Source organism: Gopherus flavomarginatus, chromosome 12 (genome assembly GCF_025201925.1).
Source record: "Gopherus flavomarginatus isolate rGopFla2 chromosome 12, rGopFla2.mat.asm, whole genome shotgun sequence".
Lineage (NCBI taxonomy): Eukaryota > Metazoa > Chordata > Testudines > Testudinidae > Gopherus > Gopherus flavomarginatus.
The window spans coordinates 38,210,840-38,237,713 of NC_066628.1; the positions used below are offsets into that span (position 1 = coordinate 38,210,840).

A 26,874-nucleotide genomic window follows, 5' to 3' on the forward strand; every position below is an offset into this window, starting at 1 on the left:
AGCCGGTGTCAAATGACTGTGGAGTGTGCTTTTGGCCATTTAAAGGGACGCTGGTGATCTCTGTATGGGAAGCTGGACTTGGGGGAAAGAAGCATCCCCGCTGTTATATCCGTGTGCTGTACCCTCCATAATATTTGTGAAGGGAAGGGTGAAAGATTCAGTCAGGCATGGACCTCCGAGGTTCAACGCCTGGATGCTGAATTTGCAAAGCCAGAGAGCAGGGCTACTAGAGAGGCCCAGCACAGGGCTGCCAGGATTAGAGATGCCTTGAGGGAGGAATTTGAGGCTGAAAACCAACAGTAATGTTTGGTGCCTTGCACAGGAGTGAAGTGCAGTGGTTACAATGTTAGTAGGAATCTGTGTTCGCTAAGCTGATTTGCAGTGCCTGTTTCTTTCCTGGGCTAAGGTATCTTTGACTTTCTGCAATAATAAAGATTATCTTTTCAAAGCCAAGGATTCATTTATTGAAAAGAAAATAACTTTATTGACAGACACAAGTTTTTGGGAACCTAAAAGGGCAAGGGGGTGGGGTGGGGAACTGTACAGTCACAGGTTTGAATATGTCCTGTCTGGAGTGCTGTGCAATGACTGCTGCACTTCAGGATGGCTATACTGCATGGTGAGGGGGGTTGAGTGCAGAGGGTAAGGATCGTAGTTCTCAGGGCTGCTTGGTGAACGTACAGGTGTTGGAGGCAGCTGGTGGTGGTGATAAGAACCTGGATGCTGGGGAAGGGGGTTTTGAGCTGACATGGGGACACAAGGGAAAGAGCTTTGTGACAAGGGTGGCGGGGCCGGGGGCAGGCATGGTAGTGCTCTGCCTGCATGGCTACGAGCGCCTGGATAGAGTCTGCTTGGCACTCCAGGATGCTTATCAGCTGCTTTATGCTTTTTGTCCTGTCCGCTGCATTTCTCTGGCGGATCCTGCTTTTCCTTTCCCTCCAGTCCTGCACTTTTTGATTCTCTGTGACAGAGTGCTGCATAACTGCTTGCAGCATGTCTTCTTTGCTTTTTCGCGGCTTCTTCTGGAGGTTTTGTAGTCTCTCAGCCGTTGATAACCCGGGCAGCTGAGATCTCAAGATTGCATCTGTAAAGGCAAAAATGCAACACTTAACAGAGGCAGCATTGTTTATACCAGGCAGTTATTCCCCCGCAGTTAAGGAGGGTAACAGTCTTCACAATAGCGTAATTTTCCCATCCCAAAGAGAGCGCGCACAACCCACGGGAGCCCCGAAATGGTGAATAAGGGGGACTGATTGCTTCAGGGCTATACTGTCCTCGGGGTTTCTGTGCGTTGGGGAAAGCAAACAGCTGCAGGGGGCACCTACACTGAACACTATCCCAAAATTTTCCACTGGAGTTTATCCTGGAAGATATCTCACTGCTGTGGGTCACCTGGGAAGCACGAGAAGGTCTTCTACTGCAATGTGGATTCTGCCCTGGCCCCTATGCAGCTTGCCTGTGTCTTGCAATGGTCCCCCCACCCCTTGCGGCACAGTGGCACAGACGCGTTAGCCTGACTGGGATAAGGACCACAGTGACTCTCCCAAGAAACCTGCGCAAGCACATTGCCCACGCTCTGGCTGAAACTTTTGAAGAGATTACCGAGGCTGATTACCGCGATGTGATAGACCACTTCAATGCGCTGTTCCGCATCTGGGCATGCATGCCTGCAGCCTTAACTCTCCCTCCTCTCCTGAAAAATTTCAATCCTGAAAATAAAAGCCGCTTACTGGGAACCTGCTCCTCTGTTTGTCCTCCACCAAGTACCGGCTGCTGCAACTGGCTACCTTCCTCCTGGCTTGAGAAGAGCTCCTGGCTGCATGCCTCATGGGACTCTGGGGTGTCTCCCCCGACCCCAGTACCTCACTCTCGCTCTCCTCCTCCCCCCGCTCTGAAGTGTACATCATGGTCCTCGGAGTGGAGGTGGGGTCACCCCCAAGTATCGTGTCCAGCTCTTTGTAAAAATGGCAGGTTGTGGGGACAGCGCCGGAGCTGCAGTTTCCCTCACGGGCTTTGCAGTAGCACTCCGCAGCTCCTTCACTTTAACCCTGCACTGCAGCGTGTCCCGGTCATGGCCCCTTTCCAGCATGGCCCTTGATATCTGCCCATAGGTATCGTAATTCCTACGGCTGGAGCACAGCTGGGACTGCACAGCTTCCTCCCCCCAAACACTGATGAGATCCAGCAACTCGCCATTGCTCCATGCTGGGGCTCATTTGCCACGTGGAGCCATGGTCACCTGGAAAGATTCACTGATTGCACTCTACACCTGGCTGAGCAAACAGGAAGGGGATTTTTAAAATTCCCGGGGCATTTAAAGGGCGGGTCTGATGCTTGGTCACCTGAGGCCAGGGCAGTAGAGTTCGAACTGATGAGCAAAGTGGCTGAACAGGCATTCTGGGATACTTCCGAATACCTCTGGAGGCCAATAACAGAGCTTTTGGTGGCCACATTGGCGGAGCAGTGCTGCATCAGCAGCGCTATAGTCGTTATTCCCCAGGTCGAGGTGGAGTACAACCAGCGCTGTAGCCAGGGAGATACAGCGCTGTATGTGCCTTACAAGTGTGGACGGTGAGTGAGTTGCGGCGCTGTAAAGCCACCACCAGCGCTGCAACTCTCCAGTGTAGCCAAGCCCTAAGAAAAGTGACTGTCACGATTGTGAATCTAGTGCTATTTGGGGCAATGCTGCACCTGAAAATCTACTCCCTCCCGTAACACTGTGCCCTCCTACAGCCATGCGGAAGCACTGGCTCTGTACCAGTGCAGGATGCTGCTCACTGAATTCCCAGCCTCATTTCCTGCAGTGCTGGAATCCCCTTCCAAGTGCTGATTAGACCATGCCCTGCTTGGCTTGTGAAAATGGGAGGCAAAATAGCCTGAGGTAGGTGGGATGGGAATGGGGATGGGGTTCAGACAGAAGACAATGTTTTCTCATTTCTAAAGTGCCTGAAGACTACGCCCAGGATAATGAGACTATTAACTCAGGCCTACTTTGCAAAGCAGCCACAGAACTGCCTTGGGAGACAGCCACAGAGCTGCACTGGGATGCAGCCAGTGCTGTCATCCGAAGCAAACTGCACTCGCTGCCAACAAAGGAACAATTAACATTCAAAAGATCTTTGAAGTTAACTTGAATGTGGCTGTTAGGAGACCATGGTGACATAGGTCTCCTGAAAAGCTAATCTAACCACTACAGGGGTCAGTTGACTATTAGTCAAAGACCACAGAGGAGCCTTTAAAACAGCGGTTCTCAAACTTTGGTACTGGTGACCCCTTTCACATAGTGAGCCTCTGAGTGCGACCTCCCCCCTATAAATTAAAAATGCTTGTTTATATATTTCACACCATTGTAAATGCTGGAGGCAAAGCAGGGTTTGGGGTGGAGGCTGACAGCTCACGACCCCCCATGTAATAACCTCATGACCCTCTGAGGGGTCCCGACCCCCAGTTTGAGAACCCCTGCCTTAAAACTAGCCAAAAGCTGTGGAAGTTAATTCTGCTGTAAGTAACACTAGTTCAATCTTCATTGAAGTCAGCAGGACCACCTAGGGATAACGGAGTGAAGGATTCAACCCGCTGCTTTTGGGAAGAAACAAACGGTGACATGCTGTTTTCTCCATTTCTCTTGAGGTTTTTAATGGGACACACATTGGTGGAAGAGTGCCAAAGACAGCAGGGAAAACTGAACTACTACTATAGTACAGAGAGGAAAACCTGGTTTCAGGGTGCTTCCCAATGGCTGACTTTCCCTACTGAATATAGATGCAAAAAACATGAACACAAATTTTATCCATGAGATAAGATGAGCTTCTCACTGAGGTGGTGGATAGGGAACTAAGTGGCACTCTTTGGAAGAAGAAGCTCTTCTGACCACTTGATATGTTTTATCTGTTCAGTCCCCTTGAATCTCACTCAAGCTATCATTCCATTTTTAGACACTGAAGAAGGCATTTGACCAGGTTGAGAGGGACCTCTGTCACTTAAGACAGAGCATGGGCAAGTAGCTTAGGTGCAGAACCAGCAACTTTCCAGTGGCCAGGTCTGAGGCTACATTTATATCTCCAGATGAGTGCAGAGAAGCCTTAATGGAACACCGAAGCCAGCCACAAGGAGGGAGAGAAATTGTGTAGGCTAGTAAAAAGGGAGCACAACTTGGAATAATGGGTTAACATTAAGAAAGGAAAAATCTAGGGTGAACAACAGGAAATACTTTGACAGAGCCGTTGGCATGTGGAATAGTTTCCCAAGAGATGTGATGGTGCTGGAAATGCTGCCACTTGGGATATTTCAAACTTGCCTTAATAAAACACTAAATGTCCAGTAGGGAACAATTTTGCATTGGCTGGAAGGTAGCCTAGGTGATTTCCTAGGCTCTTTAGTCAGCAAACGAACAGATGACACCAGCACACTCACTGACAGCTTCCACGAGTTCAAAGGGGTACAGCAGGGTCTGGCTTGCCCTGCTATTTGTCCTGGTGATAAACTTCTGGCACACAAGATTAGAGGGAACATCAGAAAGAGAGAAAATGTCTGTTCTACAGCCTTAGCTAACAACCAGTTGGCTTTTAGCAAATGCTGTAGAGGCTCATTTCAGAGATCCCTGGTTCAATCCCACCCATGGGGGTCTGTCTGTGTTACACCTGGTTTTGTTAAGGTGGGTGCATAGCACCTCATTAAAGTGTCACTTGTGCACCCCAAATCACTAGTCACTTGAAAATCTTGGCCTACCTGATGAAGCCTTGCTACCTCCTTGCAAAACACACATGTATCACTATTTTTTACAGATGGGAGGGCAGGGGAGAGAAATGAGGCACAGAAAGGTTACATGACTTGCTCAATGTCACACAGCGAGTCAGTGGCAGAACAAGCAATAAAACCCAGGAGTTCCCAGCCTCTTCAGAATTACAAAGGTAATAGAACACTAGGGAGAAATGGTGCGTAAAGAAAAGGCTGGTGTAAACAGGTGGATGACAATTCCCTACCACCTCCAGATGACCCTGAGAACTGAACAAACTTCTCCCAGGGGAATATCCAGTGTAAACACCATTTATGCACCACCTGTTTTTTACCTGTAGTCAAGCAATTAAAAAACCAAGCTCTGCAGCTATAGGTAGAAGTGAATTTCATTAGCAACAAAGAGCCCTTGTGGGCTACAGGGAGCAAAACTGCCCTTCCTCCTTCAAGGTAACGGATGCTGCTTCAAGGTAATGGAGCTGCCGCTGCTCACCATGACTGCAGGATACAGTGGCTCTGTGAACGTGGTCAGGAAGCGGTAGATGAAGTTCATGGTGTTGGTGACGCCATAGAAAGTCAGGGAGCCAGCAGCATAGTCCAGGAAGACACCGATGGTCTTGTAATAGCTGCCCTTCACCACGGTTTGGATGTTGTTGTGCCAGACAGAGAACTTCAAGGAGTCCCACTCCAGGCACCAGGAGGTATTGTTCCGGCCAATCAGGTAAAAGATACAGCTCTTCCCAGTCTTGTGCATGTAACTGTAGGTTGCTCCCAAGCAGACCCATGAGTCTGAGACCTCGACTTCCCAGTAATGGCAGCCCTCACACAAGCTGCGGGTACACAAGACCTGTGGCCAGTGGTTGAATCCCTGGCAGGACCCGAAGAAAGACTCCATCAGGATGCCCATGTTCAGCACGGAGTGGGTCTCCTTGAACAGCAAGAGCTCCTCGCTGGCGGTGTTGGGATCGAAGTTCAGGTTGCAGTAGTCTGTTTCACAGGAGACAAAAGGAGATATGGCCAAAGTGAATCCACTCCTGATGGGGGTGTGAAGGGAGGCATCAAACTGTGTCCTGCTCAGTCTAGTTCCATTCCCAGACCAGAAGGGCAGGGAACACTGTGATGAAGGGACTGACATTAGCTATTCCTACCATGAAGGTGGCAAGGGGCTGTTTCCTCTCTCCACAGAGAGGATTTGCCACTAGTAGTAAGAGAAGTGGTGGTCATGTAGTGGGCATGTACTGGATTTTTTTTTTTTTTAGTGCAAGATACTTGGGGAAGGACTATGTGGCTGATTTCTTCTCACCTACGCTGGCATTACACCAGTGTTAGTCTGACTTCAGTGCGCTTAACTCCTGACTTTTCCCTGGTGTGAATGAGAGACACAAGGGCTGCTGCTTGAGTCCTAGAAAGCACTGAGCATCCCGTCAGTATTTAAAAACATTATGCTGCTGCTTGAGACCACTACAGGCTTTTCTTCTGGCACAAAAGTAGCCTGAAAGAGCAGGTACCATATGGAGCTCCAGATCAGAGCCTTAGCTGCAAATTCAAGTGGTCTATGTAAGTCATAGTGTACTGTCTCATTTCCTTGTGCTCCCCTGTCTGTATCCACCTCTTCTCTTATCTTATGCTTAGATTGTAAGCTCCAAAGAGGTAGGACCGTTCTTTTTGTTCGGTTCATACAGTGGGTAGCACAATGGGGACCTGGTCTATGACTAGAGCTCCTAGGTGCTGTGATCATACAAATAATACTATGAACATTTTTCATTACTCTTCCATGGTGTGCTCTTAAAATGGAATATGCCGTGTAGCTAAAAGTGTGCTTTTTTGTGCAAGAAAATGTCACGTGTATTTAAAGTTAAAGGAAAAAAAAAACACATGGTGTAATACTGTAGCTGAGAAATAGCATATGATCATATACGTGTAGGACATGTGCCAGGGAGAGGAGCCAAAGTTGCATCTACAACCTTAGGACAGGCTAGACTTTATCTTCCAAATATTAAACTGTGCAGCCTTAACTGTCTCCTTGGCTTTTATTAAAATAAAAAAAGTGAAGGGGAGAAGAGAGGGACGAGAAGCCCCCCAATAAAACAAAGCCACTTTTCTCTCCAGAAAGTTTGAAGTTCTGTTGGCCTATGAACTGGTTATATAACAAGTGTAAATTCCATAATATGAAATTATTTGGCTAGACGCCTCTAGGAACACCCTGTCCCAGGAGAAGCCTCTCTACTGTGCAACTTAACTGGTGTACAGGAGACAACAACCTTTCTCCTTCCTAGAGTGAATTGCAGCAGGTCTCCCTCCTGTGACCATTAAAAGGTGAGTGGCAGCTCTCCCTGAGCTTTCCACACCTTCAGCATGCTGCTCACTGCTCTGTTAGCTTAGCTGCAAGAGATGTACATGGGGCTCGCAGCCTTTCGTAACATCACACGGGGTCTGATCCTGCCCCCATTCAAGTCAATGGGGATATGGTCATGTCCATCATTAGCCTAGCTAACCCCCCTCTGTAAGCTGTCCTGACTCAAATGCACACTACATTCCCCCTCCCCCCTAGTCAAAATAAGCCCAATTTTCACTGAAGCACTTGGACTCTTCTCATTGAGGACTGTTGACATAGCAAAGCTCAGTTTCTATCCTGAGTTATTTTGGCTGTAGAGTTGCTTCAGAAACCTGCAAGAGTATTTTTAATAAGTATATTTTCCCCACCCTATTGGTACTCCAACAAGCCAATCTGATTTTTTTTTAAACAAAATGGATCTTGAAGCCAAAACAATCTTTTTAAAATTAATTTAACCTGAAAGGATAGAGTTTCAAGAAATTCTGAACAACTATAAAAATAGGAGTGTAGAATGGATGCAGCAGCTTTAACTATAACTGTCATCTCTTCCATAACAAAATAATTTAAAAGTCATATAACAGGTGGCCAACCTGAGCCTGAGAAGAAGCCAGAATTTACCAATGTACATCGCCAAAGAGCCACAGTAAAAAGTCAGCAGCCCCCCATCAGCTCCGCCCCGCTCCCAGCTTCTCCTGCCCACCTGCAGTTCCGCTGATCAGCGCCTCCCTATCCTTCCTTGCACCTCGCAATCAGCTGTTTCGTGGCATGCAGGAGGCTCAGAGGGGAGGGGCGAGGGCACAACAGGCTGAGCGGAGGGGGCGGGAAGGGGGGAGTGGGGGCAGAGCCAGGGTTGAGCAGTGAGCACCCCCTGGCACATTGGAAAGTTGGCGCCTGTAGCTCCAGCCCCGGAGTCGGTGCCTATACAAGGAGCCGCATATTAACTTCTGAAGAGCCACATGTGGCTCCAGAGCCACATGTTGGCCACCCCTGTCCTATAAGATAAGACCTCCTCTACCTTGTCTCTCTAATCAAGAAGTTATGCATATAGGGCCCAGTCCTTCTTCTGAAGCCAGATGCAAAATTGGGATCAGTTCTCCCCCCACCCCCAAGACAATGCCCACCCAGAACTTTTCATTATTTATCCTGTGGGCTAACTTTTTGCATCTAATTCAGCCAGTGAAAATAGTTCTAGTCAGTTTCATCTCCAGACTAGTGCTGCAGGGTTTGGGTTGCAGAAGAAAACTGTAATTCAGACAAAACCCTTTTGATAATTAAGAAACTTAAAATATTTTCCTTCACTTTAGGGTTTGTATAGGAAAAATAATTGGTCTCAAAACTAACTTTACTCTTAAACTCTCTTTTGTGCAATGGCTAACTTTAAATTTGTAACCAATACTATGATTACTTATATCACTTTTTTCCTCTTAACTCCTTTCTATTAAGACATGGTAGATCCAATTCAGGGCAGATACAGACCACAGAATCCTAGTACTAAGTAGAAATTAGTTTTGTTTTTTTTTTAAAGTACTTTCTCAGGTATTCTTAAAACTCGGCAAAGCTACCTGGCTTTAAGCCAGTTTAAGAAGACCCTTTTGCTCTATTCTGAATACAAAGGGCTCCTTTTTTTTAATATGACTCTGAACCCAGCCTGTAATCCTACAAGCACAGTTTAGACCGACAATTAATTGCAGTTGCAAATGATAGACTAAATCCAGTTACTTTATTGTGCCTACAAATCAAGTACTTAGGCTACTAAATCTTATCACTTGTGCCTGCAATTAATTGCAGTTTGAAAAACACGTAAGAACAGACAATTATGCCTGCAAAATTAGAGAAAATATTTCAAAAGCAGGCCCATATTGTTAACAACATGATCTCTCATCAAAAATACACTAATGATTAAAGGAACATTGTTATGTTTTTTTTTTAAATATCCCTGCTTTATATTACACAAACTTTAGATTATTACAACTGAAATAATTTAAAAAATCTAACTCACCTGTTACTATACTCATTTTATTTTTTGCATTTCTCTCAGCTTAGATAGTTGTCAATTTCCCTTTTTTTCCCAGTTACTTCCTAGTCTATTTCAAATTCAGTTTTATCCGAGAATGCATTGGCACTTAAGTTTCAATAACCAGGGAACCTGTTTCCATTAGAATTTCAAAACAAATCCATAGAAACCTGGCTTTTGGCCTCTAGTTTCTGTAAAACTCATTTGTCTTTTTTTTTACTAAACCTAAATTTTGGGTTAAACTTGACCTGATGGCATCCTCTGGGTCTATACTGAAAATATCTCCTGATATCAACAGTAAAACTAAAGGTCAGGCGACCTTTGCTTTAGTCTGAAATTGTTTAAACAAGATGCCACTAGTAAACTGATTGGAAAGACGCCTATACATTTCCTGCTTCAACAGATATAGGGTAGAATTGATTCCTGTAATGGTGAGGGCTAGTTTGGCCCCTGTCATAGTATGAGCCGAGGCAGCTCTAAACTCCAGCTGCAACAGCCTCCGTGGCAGGGGTGGCCAACCTGAGCCTGAGAAGGAGCCAGAATTTACCAATATAAGTTGCCAAAGAGCCACAGTAATAAGTCAGCAGGCCCCCATCAGTCTCCCCCACCCCGCCCCAGTTCCCAGCACCTTCCACCCACCGGCAGCCCCGTCCATCAGCGCCTCCTCCTCTCTCCCTGCACCTCACAATCAGCTGTTTTGTGGTGTGCAGGAGGCTCTGGGGGAGGGGGCAAGGGGGAGGAGCGAGGACACAGCAGGCTCACAGGAGGGCATGGGAAGGGGTGGAGTGGGGGCAGGGCCCGTGGCAGAGCCAGGGGTTGAGCAGTGAGCACCCCCCGGCACATTGGAAAGTTGGCGCCTGTAGCCCCAGCCCTGGAGTCGGCGCCTATACAAGGAGCCACATATTAACTTCTGAAGAGCCACATGTGGCTCCGGAGCCACAGGTTGGCCACCCCTGCTCTATGGACTATTGCATCCCATAGCATAGCTGGGCTTAGAAACACCCCAGTGCCACCTGGTGTCCTGGAGGTTCTGCAGGTAGGGTGTGGCTGCAGAGAGCCAGATATTCTGGCCATGTGCCTGCTAGTTAAGCTCCCTACATAGAGGGTGTTTGCGGTAGGGTGACCAGATGACAAGAACAAAATATCGCTGCCACTGAAGAAAAAAAAAAAAAAAGCCCAAGTGCTGCCGGAGTGCAAAATATTGGGACGAATGGCATCCCGACCATACATTGGTCAGGACGTGGGACAAACAATTAATATCGAGACATCTGGGCACCCTAGTTTGCGGGGTACTTTATTGCTGGTTTGCCAATGAATTTCCCCTAGGGACTGTGTGGAAGCAGGCACCAGGCATGGTACTGTGTTCAAGTAAGTGGTTAGAGATCCTCTGTTCTCGTTAGACTGAATGGCAGGCCACACCTTTCACCCATATCAAAAGCCCCATGTCTATGACGTTCATTGTAGTGAGGCTGAGTAGCCTCCCTCCAACCCGAAGCCAGCCCTGATAGACTGTTTAAGGGCTGACAGCTTGAGCCACCCAAACCCAGGCTAAAGTCTGACAGTGACTATTGATTGCCCAGGCCTATTGTGGGCTCTTGGCTGTCCTGCGGACTCTGGGCCTGGTCAGAAAGGACCAGCCTGAGTGGCCTCCCTCTGAGCGAGTGATTGAGGGACCATTACATTCATACACACACATAGCCCATCCCCCTACTATCATTCCAAAGTGTCACTTTAATATGACTTGGTACTTCTATAGCGCCTTTCATCTGAAGAGCCCCAAGCACTTTACAAATTTTTACCAAAGAAGCCTGAAAACCTCCCTGTGAAGTAAGTAATTGCCATGGTCCAAATGGGTGATGCTGACACCGGGGCCTACCCAGGGTCACCCTAAAGAGTTGATGTTAGAGCTGGGAATAACCTCCTGACTCCCATTCTCTTCCCACCTAACAATGCTTCCTTTTCGATGGGAAATGTTCTCTCCATTAAAGGCCAATCCTGCCCTTGTTTAAACAACAGCAAAACTCCCATTTCCAGCAGTGCCTGGTTCAGGCCCTTCGATTACAAGCTTTTTTGGGCAGAGACTGTTTGTACAGCACCAGCACGGTGTTGGCCCTTTATAAGTAACTACCTATGGAGATCACATGACACATGGCCACTCGTCTGTTGCCTGACAGCTGACTGTTGTGTCTAGAGTTTTGCTGCACTAGCCAAAATGGCCCATGTCTGCTCCGCACAACTCACAGTTGTTCTCGCAGTAAACATTTTGCTGCATCTTTGGCTGGTCTGCCTAGTCTTGTGTCAAACTGTAGCAACTTCAGCTCACTGAGTTCCTTCAGCTGAGGACACTCTCAACTCCAGCAGTTACAATACACCATCCCCAGAAGCCAGAGAAAGGCTGGGGGGGGAAAGGTCAAACGTGGTACCAATACCTACATTTCAGGAGGCTCTTCCTGTCCATATCTGCTGGTATCACCTCATAGAGTTGCATTGTTATTCCTGTAAGATGAAAGAGACATAGCAGGGATTTATGATGCTTGGGAAGTGCAGGGGGATGTGTGAGCTTTGGATCAGATGCTTGGGGTGGGCGCAAAAAGCCACCACCTTTCACTTGGGACCTTTATCCCTCTCCCAAAGTGAAGTGTTCTACAGGTTGGAAAATGTTCAGTTAAGATAACTGGCCCATTTTCATACCTCTCTGCATGTGTGTGTTCCTGACCAGAGCTGGACCCAGAAACCCTGAAATACCACAAGAGAAGCTGTTCTTACAGTATTCCCCAGCCTGGTCAGAAACCTTTTAAGTCTGTTCTCTTGAGATTTCTAGCAATAGGAGCTTGGACAAAGTACCTGACTTTGGATGTGTATTCAAACCAAAGCCTTGTGAAATTAATCCATCCCTATCGTGTGTGACCCTGACTAGGTGCACCCCTGTATTCATATCCTACTACTGTAATAATCTTTGCACAAAATATGCCTTGAGGTATCGTATGAAAACTAATAACTCAATGCTTGATAACCTCATGGTGAAATGTATGTAGCAACGTTGTGTGTAAAGGTATGAAATCCCCCCCCCCCCCCCGTATAATGTTAAAGCACATGTTCAAACTCTCATACTCCTGATTAGATAAAACTGGTCAAACGGGTCTTAACCACAGGAGTGTGTATTTATCTCAGTTTGCACGTATGCAGTATACAGCCCTCAGACAGTGAGAGGAAAAAGGAAGACCACAAAGAAAATCTGAATCTCAGCAAACAGAGGGGACAGAAGGAATTGCATGAACCTGCCCTCCATATTCCTCCCCCCAACTCCATGTCTCCTTGCTCAGCTGGAAAGAACTTTATCTAGGGGCCACACTCAGGGAAATGCATTTCAAAGGATGACTGAACTCTAAAAGTGAGGGGCAAAAACACCCCAGGTTCTCTCCCTATCCATCTCTTTTCAACCTAAGAATACAAAAGAAACAGCCTATGGACTTCGGGGGCAGATCCTGACCTAAAATTTGGTCAGCAATGATACTGGGAACCTGTGGTAAGAATTTCACCCTGAACCGCATCTAGTCTGTTTAGTACTAGCAAGCATTCTATCTGTTTCTTGTAACCATTTTTGCCTTTAATGCCTTATTACTTGTACTCAGAATTTCCTCTCTGTAGTTAAAGAAATGTTTTTGTTCTTTAATCAAAATTAATCCAGTGTGGGTAACTCCATTTGAAAGGAGCAAGTTCTCATAGACTCATAGATTCTAGGGTCAAAAGGGACCAATGTGATCATCTAGTCCGACCCCCTGCACAAAGCAGGCCACAGAACCCTACCCATCCACTTCTATAACAAACCCCTAACCTATGTCTGAGTTACTGAAGTCTTCAAATTGTGGTTTAAAGACCTCAAGCTGCAGAGAATCCACCAGCAAGTGACTCATGCCCCACACTGCAGAGGAAGGCGAAAAACCTCCAGGGCCTCTGCCAATCTGCCCCGGAGGAAAATTCCTTCCCGACCCCATATATGACGATCAGCTAAACCCTGAGCATGTGGGCAAGACTCACTCAGAAAAGAATTCTCTGCAGTAACTCAGATCCCATCCCATCCAACATCCCATCACCAACCACTGGGCATACCTATCTGCTGATAATCAAAGATCAATTGTCAAAATTAGGCTATCCCATCATACCATCCCTTCCATAAACTTATCAAGCTTAATCTTAAAGCCAGATATGTCTTTTGCCCCCACTACTCCCCTTGTTGTTGTATATTAGTCCCTTACAGGGACAACCAACCTTTATCTGAACTGCCCAGAAGAGGACTGGTCAGGGCAGAACAAAATACACCTCTACCCTGATATAACGCTGTCCTCGGGAGCTAAAAAATCATACCGCGTTATAGGTGAAACTTGCCGCATTAAATCAAACTTGCTTTGATCCGTCGGAGCGCACAGGCTCCTCCCCCACTTCTGGAGCACTGCTTTACCACGTTTTATCTGAATTCCTGTTCTATCGGGTCACGTTATATCAAGGTAAAGGTGTACACATTTTTGGGGAAGGGCTGGGATTGGGAGTGTGGTGGGAGTCCCCCTGCAAGTGGTAAATAAGCCTGGTGGAAGCCAGCATGTGACTGGCTAGCTGCAGCCCACACAGACGCTCAGGGTGTTACCTGCAGCCCAGATGGGAGCTACAGAAGTAAAGCATTAAGAAGCCTCTAAAGTTGCAGGGCAGGAGTGACACAGCCCCTTGCCAGTCTGATTGCACTCCAAAATACCATAGTGGCATAGTCAGCAGGATTTATAGACAGGTGGCTATCTGAAAGGAGAGTCACACTTTAAGCACTGGGGTCACAGTTTTAAGTGAGTCTCAAGTATGGAGGCTGGGAACTGTCAAAAGTTAGTTTTGTTATTTTCTGTTTGCATATTTCAGATAAGGGAACTAGAAACAGTAAAGTACACCTCTACCTTGATATAACGCTGTCCTCGGGAGCCAAAAAAATCTTATCGCGTTATAGGTGAAACCGCGTTATATCGAACTTGCTTTGATCCACCAGCGCGTGCAGACCTGCCTCCCGGAGAGCTGCTTTACCGCATTTTATCTGAATTCGTTTTATATCCGGTGGCGTTATAACAGGGTAGAGGTGTATAAATAGGAGTGAATACCTGCAAAGCATCAATAAAGCTAGGGCTGGCCAGGCTGGAGAAAACACCAGCTACCTCCAGGTTAGCTGATAGCCACTGGAGGATGGTATGTAGAGGTAGTGGTGGAAATTGTCATAGACCTATTGAAGTGAATGGAGCTCTTCTGACTTACAGCAGTCAAGGATTTGGTCCTTGGTGACTGAACTGGAGGGACAGTCCATTCTGACTGGAGCTAGAGGAGGGAGCCCCCACCCTGGACTCCAGCCCCCTTTCAAGTGCCTCAGTCTAGAAGTTAAAGGGAAGACGCTGGTGGCTGATAGTACATTCCGCAGGCAAAAGCATGAACACTAAATGGGAAAGTGAGCTCAGGGAGACAATAGGACTTTGTGTAGGAACAATAGCTCAGAGATGAGACTTCACAGGCTTGGAGTCTCCTCAATAAAACCCTGTGATGGAAGTTGGAGGTTAGTACCCCTGAAACTGGATACATGAAATTATGGGCGACACAGTTGCTCAAAGTCAGTGGGTGACTAGGTTAGCTAAGCAATTCAAGAGACTATTGATCAGATGTATCTTCCAGTCTCTTGCTCCATAAAGAGCCTCTATTTGGGCTCCCGATAGAGGGCTGGTGGTACTAGATGCATAGGTGCTGTCTCTGAATGCTCTGCAAAGCAGCATCGAGGGAGCCAACCCACCTATTGTCTAGACCAGCCAGGTACAAGTCCACAGCCATTCTTGAGAGGAAGAGAAGGAGGAGTTCAAGGGAGGAAATGGTGACCACCCTAGACTGGAGAGGCAGGGGATATTTAGGAGTCCTGACCATGTCCATTCTGATCTTTAGTCAATGGCAAAACAGAATTCCCCATTGAAAAACCTGGTGAGGGCGGGGTATTCCCCATTTCAGCCACTAAAAATGTTTATGCTGCGGCCAGGGCTGTGTGCTGGGAGATCAGTAAGCAGGATGCTTTCCTAGCCATTCAAAGGAACTGGAACCTGGGGATGCATTGCACAGAAAATCCCCCCCCTTTGGGGGAAAAACATTCAGATCTCGATGGAAGAAGCTCACTCACCTTTCGTGAGGATTTTATTGATGAAGCAGACGCCAACCATCGATAGCTGAGCCTTCAGGTCACCCAGAGTCTGTTTAAGGCTGACAAAACTTGAGCTCTCTTCGCACTTCAGACTGACGATGGGTTCGGTGCAGGCTCCCAACTTCTTGAGCTTTGGGAATTCCTAGCAGGGCAGAAACTTTTTAAACCTCCTCAGCATTCATTGAAACCAGGCTCCAGGGTGAGATCCTGATCCCCCTTCCTTCCATGGACTCCACAGAGTGAAAGGGACTTCTCGGAGAGTAAGGAGACCCTACACTGGAGTGGTGTACTAGAATCTGGCCCATAATGAATTTTTCTAACTCAGCTCTCTCACCAATCAGCTCTGAGGAAGGATCCAGGGTGTATGTATGATGGGGTACGTATCAAGAGGACCCCCTGGCTTGAAGTGGTTTCCATCATACACAAGGTGTACAGTTTGGTTCAATAGCTCTCAGTACCCCCATGATACACATTGTTCCGGGACCCCGGGCTGGGTGACATTCACCTCAGTGCAGAGATCCTACTCTGCTGCCTATGCACCACTTAAGTTCCCCTTATGCCCTCAAAATAGGATTTAAGTAGTGCACAGACTGTGGCACAGGGTGGAATTGCCCCTTTCTGAAGGACTTGTTTGGATGAAATCACAGAATTACAGCCACTCGAACTGCTGGACAAGATCCTTTCCTCCATTTTGCTGGAGTCTTTGTTATCCAAGTAAATCCTGTTGGATTTCACGGAAACATTGATTTGTTTTTGGTGTTAAGAAAAGTTCCCCACTGCCTCATAACATAAGCATGCAGTCCGGGGAAAAAACAAACAGTTGCGCTTAAAGCAAGGATTAGTAGCACATGTAAGAGAGAACATTAACAGCTCAATGTGGCTGCTGTGATGGTCCAATCTGTTACTATCTCACTGTCCAATTTATTTCCAAAGCTAAAGAGGTTTTCTTAAAAACAAAGTGAGTTTTAAGCCTCTTTCGATTTGGGAAATTTGGCCTGGTTCTGTTAGCTTCAGTGGGGGGCTATGCTGATTTACACTAGCCACAGGGCTGGCTCTTTGGAATTCATCCATTCGCAAGGTGATTACGGTCGTGTTGCTTTGATTGTAGGAGGGTTCCAAACCTTCAAATGGAATTGTGAGAAAAAACTGCCCCTACTTTGTACCCTATTAAATTAAGAACCAGGCAGATGTTGGTTTACTCAGCATGACACGGCTTAGCTTTTTGGTGCACAATGTTCCTCATAAATGTTTGAGTTAGAAGATTCCCATCTGTTGATTTCCATATAAAGTCTGCAGTAAAATATGTTTAGTGTGTTTCTCTTGTTCCTACCTTCATCCCAGTTGCTCTGCAAAAACCTGGTGGTGTCTGACTGATGATTTGTATTGGTTACCTGTCTTTCTCTTGGCCAGACCAGAACCTGCCAATCTTAAACACGTTTAGTAATGAATTCAATATTTTGCATCCTTGGGCTCCAGAGTTTTGGGTTCAATCTCTGCTGTACCACAGACTGTGTGTGAACTTGGGCAAGTCATTTACACTCTCCGTGCCTTGGTTTCCCATCTGTAAAATGGGGATAACTTGACTATTTGGACTGGAAGTTTTCTGTGTGGCCAGGGGCTGTCACGTTCTATGTGTCTGAGGTGCTAGGTGGTGTACGATGACTCCCATCTTGGTTAGGGCTTCTGAGTGCTCCTCTAATACAACTAATAATAGATTTACAGATTAAGGTCAGAAGGGGCGTCTCTGGTATCTAGTCTGACTTCTTGCATAACACATGCCATAGAACCTTGCCCAGTAATTTCTGCCTAATGTCCCGACTTTGTGTTTGAGCAACAGCATCTCTTCTAGAAAGCTATCCAGTTTTGATTTAAAGACCCTAAGTATGATAATCTGTCAGCCTTTAGCTAAAATAAAGCAAATGCAAATAGACGATCTTCTGCATTTGAAGTTTATTTTACCCCTTCACATCAATCTGAGGGCAGAGATAATACTGTAACTAATGTTAGTTTGTGATGAATAATGGTTGCATACCATAATATTTCCCCTTATGTTACTCCTCCACATGGTTCTGTTAGTTTGGCTGATAAAGTGAAAATGATCAATAAAAATCGGTGCAGTAGTAATGGCTACAGGGTGTTGACAGCTACTCTAATCTGAGGGTATGTCTGCACCTGTAGGTGGGGGTGTGATTCTCCGCTCAGAGACATACTTGTGCCAGCTCTCATTGCTGGGGCAGCATGAGTTGCAGGGATGGGCTTTCTGCGTACATGCCCATCTGAGACCGGTGCTCAGGGTGGTGAGACTTTATTAGCATGCCAGTTCTCTTCAACCTACCATGTGCGGGTATCCCCAAGCTGGGAATCACACCAGAGCCTCTCCCAGCAGAAGGTGCTGTAAGTAATGATTCAGAAAAGCGGCCTATGAGGCCCTTCTCAGCTACTTCAGCCATACCCACTTTTGGTGAGTAGAGGCTATAGGAAATTCACCACTACTCTACTTCAGCTACAGGCATGAAGTAAACTGCAGGGAGCAGTGGTTGATGATGTGGATGCTAAGCATGGGGCAGTCCTCTTACGCAAGGACGACCGGGACATACTGATGGGTGCAGTTTACTGTGGTCACAGGGTGGAGGGGTGAACTCTACCTGCAGGAACTGTTGGTCACTTGCATTGTCAAGGAGGTCTGTCAGCCAGAGGTTCTGCTTGTTGAGGTCAGCAAGCTTCCCTTGCTTTTGCTGAATGGAATTCCCCAGCTGGACGAGGGCTGCTCTCTCCTCCTTGTCTAAAAACTCCAGCACCTTCATCTGCATTCGTTTGATCTCCTTTATAATCTCCGCAAAGCTTTGGTGCACCTCGTCCCTTGAGTTCTTTACCACTTTCTGGGTGGGAAGGACACACACACGCACTGCAGTCACTGATCTTTATGACTCACGTGGATTCAAGACCTGAAGTGCTGATGTGCTCCCAAAAAGTGCCTCCCTCACTCTCTCCAAGCAGGTTCTGGGCAATTGGCTCAGTAAATAGGATGAGAGGAAAATGCCTCTGCCCTACAAGGATAGTTAAAGTACCTTGGGGCAGATTCTGCTGCCCTTAGCTCAAGCTGAGTAGTAGCTCACTCTGCAAGGGGATCTCTCCCACTGCCAACTCAGCATGTTAGGGGCTCAGAATCTGATCCCCTTTGGGATCCTGCCTTGTAAGCTCCTTGGGACAGGGACTGTCTTTTGGTTGTGTTTGTAGAGTCCCTAACACAGTGGATTGTGGGCCACCGTTGGGGCTACAGTGATACAAATGAACAAGAATAAAAAGGAGTAACTTTGTTCCTTCCTTGGAAAATCTTTCAATATTTTCTGTAATGTACACAAATGCCTTTCAGTTGAGGTCTCTTTGCTTGATCAGTTACAGGGAGAGACTCTAATACTAGGTACATCTGAGGGTAAAGACCCTCTTCCCCCATCTTTGGGTCTCATGTGATACAGTGGCTCTTGTTTCAAGATCCATCCTATTAAAGACCCTTTGACAGTCTGATGTTTGGGAAATAATTTGGTTCATGCTGAGGCCTAGTGTATTCAGAGTGGTAGCAGCGTGTTTTACCGTGAGATAGACCACCCTCCCTTTGTGTTTGTGACTGTCTGATGCCATCATCAGGATCTGGTTTTCCACATTGGCTTGTACTCTCTTGGCCTCCACCTGGGAAAGAAAGAATGAACATATTTACATTCACTGTAAATATAGCATCACCCTACATGTAGCATTCCATGATGACACAAATACAAAATTCTCTGCAGAAGCTACTGCTCACTGAAAAATTATGCCCCTGAATCTCAGCTTTCACTTAAAAAAAAAAAAATCAAGTTCTGATGGTTGGGAAGACTTGGTAACCTGATGCGGTGTTGTCCTGAACCTGAGACAGCCTGTAACAATAGTTCTGAGTTGTCAGCTACCCCCATTCAGCACGGAGTGTTCAATCTGAAACCTGAAGAAGATAATGTACATATCCCTATTGTCAGTGAGTTATCTGCTAATCACTAACAAAAATATCCAGCTAATGGGCCAGACCCTCAACTAATGTAAAGCAGCATAAATCTATTAATATATATATATTTCCATGTACATAATGCTTCCATTTCAAAGCATTTTAGAAGCAGGAATCTGTAGGGCTGGTCAAAAATCTTCCATCAAACTGGGTTTTTACTAAAAAAAAAAAAAAAAAAAAAGGCCAGCTTTCCATGGAAAAAAATGTTTTTTCAATTAAAAAAAAATCAGTGCTTGAAAACTGAAATATTTTGGTTCAGATATGTCACAGCAGTGCCTCAAGGGAGAGGTTGTTTAGGTGCCTTATGCTGCCATTATGCACCAGGGGGCCCAGGACTCCCATGATGCACTGCCTCCTCCTTAACATTGAGGAGACTGTGGTGCATTAAGGGAAATTTAGTCTTCCTGGAGAGCCTGGCCCATAGAAGAGAATATGGACATGAAGTAACCAGACTACAACTCCCATGACGCATTGCAGCAGTATTTCCAAATTGAAATATTTTGGATTTTGATTTTTTTCACTGAGAAGTTTAAATTTCCTGGGGAAGCCCATTTTCTGGCCAACTTGAAGAATCACTTAAGTGCCTTTTGAAGTGGAATGGGGCAGCGTTTAACAGTGCACAGCTAACACTGCACAATAGGTCAGGTTGGAAAGTGAAAATTATCATGTCCACTTGAAACTGGAGAGGGTATTTAGATTGGATGAATGTAACTGGTCAAAGAAAAAACCTAACCAGGACACAGGGGTAATGTCCCTAACTCTTATGAAATGAGGCCTTTCATGACCACAAGGGATCCTTGAATTTACATCTCATCAGAGTGGCGGCACTTTCAACAGCATAGTCCTACACCCACACGCCTTCCTGAGGTGGTTCAGTAGTAACCTTGAAGGAATGCCAGCTTCACAGCCTCTGGTAGCAGTGTGGATTTCCTGGGTGGTCTCCCATCCAAGTGTGATTAACAGTAATAGTATAATAAATGTACCATAAATTCACAGAGTGCTTTACAGAACATGGCCTTGTCCTGCAAAAAGCACCTTCTGCGCAGACCTCTACACCTCCCTATAGGGCCTTGAATTCGAAAGGTGCTCTTCAGTAAGAGATGTTCCCTGCCTTCAAGAAATAGTGCCCAGGCCTCACCCTTCTTAGTCTGAGTTCTAACAAGCTCACAGCCCTGGGGAGCATGACTGCAGAAAAGCATCTGGCAATTTCTCGGCTCAGCTCCCTGCTGATTACAAACCTGATGAAACACAGACTCTCAAAAACCCAATGTTCCAACTGCTGCATTAGCCAAGCCTCTCCTTGGATGCTATTATGAATGACAGGTCCACTGCAAATTAACTTTATTCCAAAGGAGCAGATCAACAAATGGCCCTGCTTTGGCTTCAGGAGTTTCGTTCTGTCTGTTTCCGCACTAATTGACTTCTAAACAACTAGAAATAGTCCTGACAGAGGAATACCTGCATCTCGGGGGACTCTAGGCTATTTATTGCTAAGTGCTCAGGACCAGCTCCTCGTCTGCTGCAAGTCAGCAAAGCTTCACTGATGTCAGTGGAGCTGCGCTAATTTACGCTAGCTGAGGATCTTGGCCCACAATACAGATATAAAAGAGCAAAGGCAGAATATCCTGAGTTACAGTCTGTTTCTGCCACGTTTATGGCTGAGCAAAAGCTCTCTTATCTATTCTGTGGGATCTTCCTGGTGCCCATAATAGGGTTACATGGGCACCAGCTCTATTACCCTTTCCCTCCTGCACTATCAGATCTCCGCAGAGAAGGCTATGGCTGTCAGGAATCTGATGTGAGTGGCTGCCTTTGTTCCATGGCAAGATAAGCGTGCTCAAATCTCATGCTTCAGCGTGTCAGTTGAACTCCTTTCTGAGGCCAGGAAGGCGTTCTACAGCTTCCATCCCTCTGTGTTTTGCCTTCCTCTGATGCATCAGGTGTGGCCACTGCTGGAGACAGGATCTTATGAGAAGTTATTCAAGGGCATGTAGATGCCTGATGCCCATTGACTTTCAGTGCCTTTGAAAATCTGTGTGTGTTCCTAAACATGAATCATGTCTCAGGCCATTTTAGTTAATGTTATTTTTATTTTAAATTAAAACTTGGCATTGAAGACATGGATACAGCAGGCAGGAAGCAATAGATGTGTAAAAGAAATGGGCACATGACAACAGGCATATGGGAGAGCTTGAAGCACACACACACTGTTGCAAAGAAAGGACACTTCTGTGAGATCTTTTCCAAAGCTCTCAGTGATGGCCTAACTCTGCTCTGACTGAACTCAATGGAAATTTTACCATGGACTTCAATGGGAGCAAAGAGAGAGGCTATCAGTGAGTGCTTCTGAAAATCCTATTCAACATGTTTATACCAGGCTACTGAATCTTAACCAGGTGCCATTTTATGATTATTTTCCCTCTTTATAGTTTTCTGAAGTATGGAAAAGATTTATTCCTTCCAATCCCCGTCCCCTCCCTTTTCCCTGTTCTCTACTCCAAACTAATCAGGAAGTGACACGGCTGTTGGAAAACCCAATGGGATTATCTCCCACTGTAACTCACACACCTCCTGGGTGTGGTCCTCTGTCCCATCAAGTGGTACCGAGACCACTTAGAGATTAATGAGTTTGCTCTACAGCCTTAGCTAACAGCCATGTGGCTTTTAGCTGATGCAAGAGGCTCATGCATTTAGCTCCAGAGGTCCCAGGTTTGATCCCTCCTGCCGATGACTGGGGTCTGTCAGTGTTACATTGCCACCAAGAATGCAAAATTCCATTCAACGCTTTCCTGCTTGACACTTCTTATGTCCACTTGCACATTGGCCTGTCTTTAGGGCTCTCCCCCCAAAGAGTTTAGGGAAAGGTTTCCACCTCTCATCAAGTTAAATTTGTCTCAGAGATCTTCATTTGTTCAGAGGATAAAGATCTGGGAGGTCAAGTGGAGGTGGAGTGGCCTCTTTCCACTTGTAAGATGCATTTCCTCACCTTCAATAAGGCTAGGGGAAAAAAAGCATTTTCCCCACATCCGGTGGGTGGTGTGGCCGGGCATACATGCTCCCTGGTAAACAGAGGCATGGATTGATTAGATCAGTTTTTCCTAGGGAATATTTTAGGTCTCCTATTCTGCATCCCAGATTATTTTAAATCATGGGACAGATGCACTTGGTCAGCAACCTGTTGCAGGTATTTTAGACAAGCTGCTCTGGAGTCAGGTACAAATTGACTTGTGCTCTCAAGAGAGCCACCTATTTTAATGTCCTTGGAATTGCTTGCTCTGGAAGGAGACTGGGAATTGACTATACAGAGGGTGTTTCTCTACTAATGGTTTGATCTAATTCTCATTGAAATCAATGGACCAGACCCTCCGATGTCGAAAATTAGCATAGCACCATTGATAGCTGATGATTGCACCCATAGTCATCCCGTGGATTCCAGTGGGTGTTATATCAGGCTGTGAGTGATGAAACTATTGCAGGGTTGGTTGTCCTTGCGATGGTTACACATCTGCATGGTGATGCGTTTGATTATTTTGGTGCATTACGCACACAGGGCACCTTACAACAGTGGTTGTACCAGTGCATTCTGGGGGATTCCTGAAACACCTAACCCAAAATGCACAGTACTGTGACTGAAAACAAGGGCTTCTGGGTAATTTTCAAAAGTGAAGTACTGCACTATAGGCTGGTGTTAGAACTGTCTGAACCAGGACAGCTTCCCATTCATACTGGTTCAGCCAAACGTCTGCTAAAGATCTGACACAGGTGTTGTAACTAATTATTATGACCAGAGGCCTGGGATAACTGGTTTGTGTGAATGCAAGTCTTTGCACAGGTGTTGCAAGCACAAGAGGTTCCAAAGAATGGGTCCTTTCCATGCTTTTTATGCAGTGTAGGCAGATCTTTATTTTAGAACTAGATATCTGCTTTTTGAGAGGGCCCCATTCCTCTTCCTTACTAAATCCATACGTCCATACTTACCACTTTCCTGGCTCTCTCCTCCTGTAGCGGGATTGCGTCATGGTTCTTGTGCTCCTCTCGGATACAGGTGTAGCAAACTAACCCACCCTCCGTCCTACAGTACAGCTCCTGCAGCTTGTGGTGCTTCTGGCATAGTCTGGATTTCAGGTCACCCATGGGTTCCAGCAGCTGGTGGTTCCTGAAAGTTTTGTCTTCGTAGTGCAACTGGGTATGGTTTTCGCACAAGGAAGCCATGCACTGCAAGCAGGACTTGATGGACTTCACTTTCCTAGAGGAGCAGAGATCACAAGGGATGTCATTTGGACCCGCCAGGGGAAGCTTGGCTGTTGCCCGAGCCTCCTCCTGGGTGAACTTTTCTGCTATTTCTCCAAGGCTTATATTTTTGCGGAGTCGAGGCCGTGAGCTGAAGGGTTCTCGGCACTGTGGACAGTAGGGACACTCCCCAATCACAGCTTGGTGGTCCCAGTAATCCTGCAAGCAGTCCATGCAGAAGTTGTGCCCACAGGCAGTGGTGACTGGATCTGTGAACACCTCCAGGCAGATCGGGCACACAATGTTGTCTTCAAGGAAAAAAAAATTTGTGTTGCTCATGGTGACAGAAACCTCAGCGGGGATGCTGCCTCACAGATGCTGGTATCTTGGGCTCTGGGAAACATGGAACAGACACAGGTTTACTCATTGTACTCACCTTCAAGACACTCTGTGAAAAGTGATTAATAGATTTGTAACATTTTTATTAAGCTAGATATTCTCATGTGAGAGATCATTAATAGATTTTAAAGGCAAGAAGGGACCATTCTGATTCTTTAGCGCGGCCTGGATGATGCAGGAGATCAGAACTTCTGGTGGAACTCAGGCATATCAGTGAGAAGCCATCCAATCCAGACTGGCAGACCTCAATTGATGGAGAATCCATAACATCCATAGGTAACAGGTGCTGGGGGTTCTGCCACGCCCCCTGGCTGGAAGAGGTTTCCATCATATACTGGGGTTTACAGTTTGGTTCAATGGCTCTCAGCACCCCCACTATACAAATTGTTCCAGCACCCCGTAGGTAATTTGTTCCAATAATTCATTACCCTTATTGTTAAAAATATGCACCTTATTTCCAGTGCGAATGTGTGTAGCTGCAGCTTCCAGCTGCTGGATCTCATTACTCCTTTATCTGCTAGGTTAAAGAGCCCTTTCATTTCAGTTATCTTGCACCCCCACACTGTGTGTGTGTGTGTGTGTGTGTGTGTGTGTGTTTTTTTAAACCATGTGGCCTTTCTCTAGTCCCTTTCATTTAAAGATCTCCATGCACTTCCCAGACATTAATTAGGTTTCAGTCACTAAATAAAATATTTGTCATTGTCTCCAGCTTACAGATGTGGACACCCAGACACAGAACAGTCGAGTGACTTTCTCCAGTCACTGAGAGTACGTCTACACTCAGGAGTGGCTCTAGACATTTTGCCGCCCCAAGCATGGCAGCATGCCGCGGGGGGCGCTCTGCCGGTTGACGGTCCCGCGGCTCCGGTGGACCTCCCGCAGGCGTGCCTGCGGAGGTCCACCGGAGCCGCGGGACCAGCGGACCCTCCGCAGGCAGCCGCCGAAGGCTGCCTGCCTGCCGCCCTCCTGGCGACCGGCAGAGCACCCCCCGAGGCATGCCACCCCAAGCACGCGCTTAGCGTGCTGGGGCCTGGAGCTGCCCCTGTCTACACTGCAGCTGGCCTGGGACAGCTAACAGGCTCGCAGGGCTCAGGCTGGGAGGCTGTAAAATAGCAGTGTAGATTTTTGGGCTGGAGCCCAGGCTTTGAGACCATGTGAGGCGGGAGGGTCTCAGAGCCCAGGCTCCAACCCAAACCTGAAAGTCAACATTGCTACTTTATATCCTGAACCCCATGAGCCTGCATCAGCTGACCTGGGCACTGAAACTTAGTGTTGTGGTTTTTTTTATCGCAGTGTAGGCATATGAGCTGGGAATAAAAGTCAGGAGTCCTAGGTCCCATGTCCTACTCTGTCCATAGATGTACTGCTCTGTATCTAGGCAGACACACTTCTGCCTGAGCAGTTCCTTTCTGTGGATCAATCTGCCTGCATGGGTCTTTGCTTGCTTCCCAGCTTGGAGGGCCTGTAGGGACAGCATACTCGATGGCTGTGAGGGAATAGTACAAGAACGCCTAATGTTGAGCCCTTCTTAGCTATGAGAAGGATGGTCACAATAACAGGACGAGCAGCATGAACAGTCATAGCTGGAGTTTTTCCCAGTAGCACCACGTAGAGGCTGACCACTACATGTCTATCTTTTTGAGTTATTGGCAGCCCACCAAAAAGACACAAGGGATCAGAGCAAGGGGAACATGAGGAAATGCAGGACCTCAACCCAGGTGTGGATTGTTCTCTAGCACAGTTGAGCAGGTGCAGAGACCATATGTCCCTTTGAAAAGCTTGAAGAAGCACAACCAATCTACCTTGGAGAGGACAAGGGACAACCCTCTTCATTCAGCTGAGATACTCAGATTCATTGGGCTGAAAGACTCTCAGGGAAGAACTATTTTTCAGGACAAATTGAATTTTGGACTAAATGAGCTCATCTCCCACTGCAATCATCAGTGACTGGCTTATGGCAGGGCTGAATTTGGGCCATTTTCTTTACATGGCAAAAAACACCTGTAGAAGATGATAGTTCATCATGTTATTACAAGATTTAATATATTTAAAAATATGGTAATTCCCTGTAGAATATTCCAGTGGGTGGTAGGTGGTCACCAATCCAAAGACTTACGAAGTGAATGGATTTTATGGGCCTATCAATTCTGGATCAGTGATCATTCTATTGCAAAGCCAGACTCTGTCAAATGCCCCATACTCACCTGATCTATTTGGATATGAGGTCACTCATGCCTCCCTATGCCAATGGGGAAGCAGTTACATGGCAGTACAAAAGGATATTCCCTGACCGTTGCCACTCAGAGCCTGGTGCCGCTTCCAGTGCCAAGTCACTGGTTGGTTTTTGTTCTTCCTGGCCCTTTAGCAGCTCCGCCTGAGGACTCCCTTCCAGTAGGCAGCCCTTCATGGTACAGCTAAGTCTTCTGCATGACATCATAAACCAAACACTGAACATTCCAATTATGATGCCATCACACAGTGTGATCCACTGGAGAAGCTGAATTGTACTCTGCTGTTTCCTTAGAAGAAGGGAGCTAGAATGAACCTCAGAGCAGCTGCACAGGGAGTGGACACACTAGACTGGCAGCAGGCACAGAAATGTGGCAGTGTTCCTTTCTGACGAGTTCTGCTTGTTAAAAGTTCTTGGGCAAAGCTCCAGACTGTAACTGGAGGCCAGCTATGTTGCAAATCTGCAACCCAACTATACTCCCTCCTCCAGGGTTAAAAAAAGAGCTAGATATATTCTTGGAGGATAGGTCCATAAATGGCTATTAGCCAGGATGGGCAGGGATGGTGTCCCTAGCCTCTGTTTGCCAGAAGCTGGGAAAGGACAATGGGGTGGATCACTTGATGATTATCTGTTCTGTTCATTCCTTCTTGGGCACCTGGCATTGGCCACTGTCTGAAGACAGGATACTGGGCTA

General features: G+C 46.6%; 1 protein-coding gene across 1 annotated transcript; it reads right to left on the reverse strand.

The window, feature by feature from the left end:
* Positions 1 to 5,179: 5,179 nt before the first annotated feature.
* LOC127033411 (E3 ubiquitin/ISG15 ligase TRIM25-like) lies at positions 5,180 to 23,890 on the reverse strand. Its single transcript, XM_050921447.1, has 6 exons — positions 23,300 to 23,890; positions 18,880 to 18,975; positions 17,934 to 18,167; positions 15,268 to 15,430; positions 11,517 to 11,579; positions 5,180 to 5,721 (listed from the first exon to the last, which is right to left on the reverse strand). The coding sequence occupies exons 1-6, from the start codon at positions 23,888 to 23,890 to the stop codon at positions 5,180 to 5,182; spliced, it is 1,689 nt and encodes a 562-aa protein (XP_050777404.1).
* Between the last annotated feature and the right edge of the window lie 2,984 nt (positions 23,891 to 26,874).

Coding starts and splice junctions, on each gene's coding strand:
- LOC127033411 (XM_050921447.1), bottom strand. CDS start 23,890: ATGAGCAACACAAATTTTTTTTTCCTTGAAGACAACATTGTGTGCCCG. Junction 18,168..18,879: donor GGAGGGTGGTCTATCTCACG/GTAAAACACGCT, acceptor CTTCCCACCCAG/AAAGTGGTAAAGAACTCAAG. Junction 15,431..17,933: donor GTGACCAACAGTTCCTGCAG/GTAGAGTTCACC, acceptor CTGCCCTGCTAG/GAATTCCCAAAGCTCAAGAA.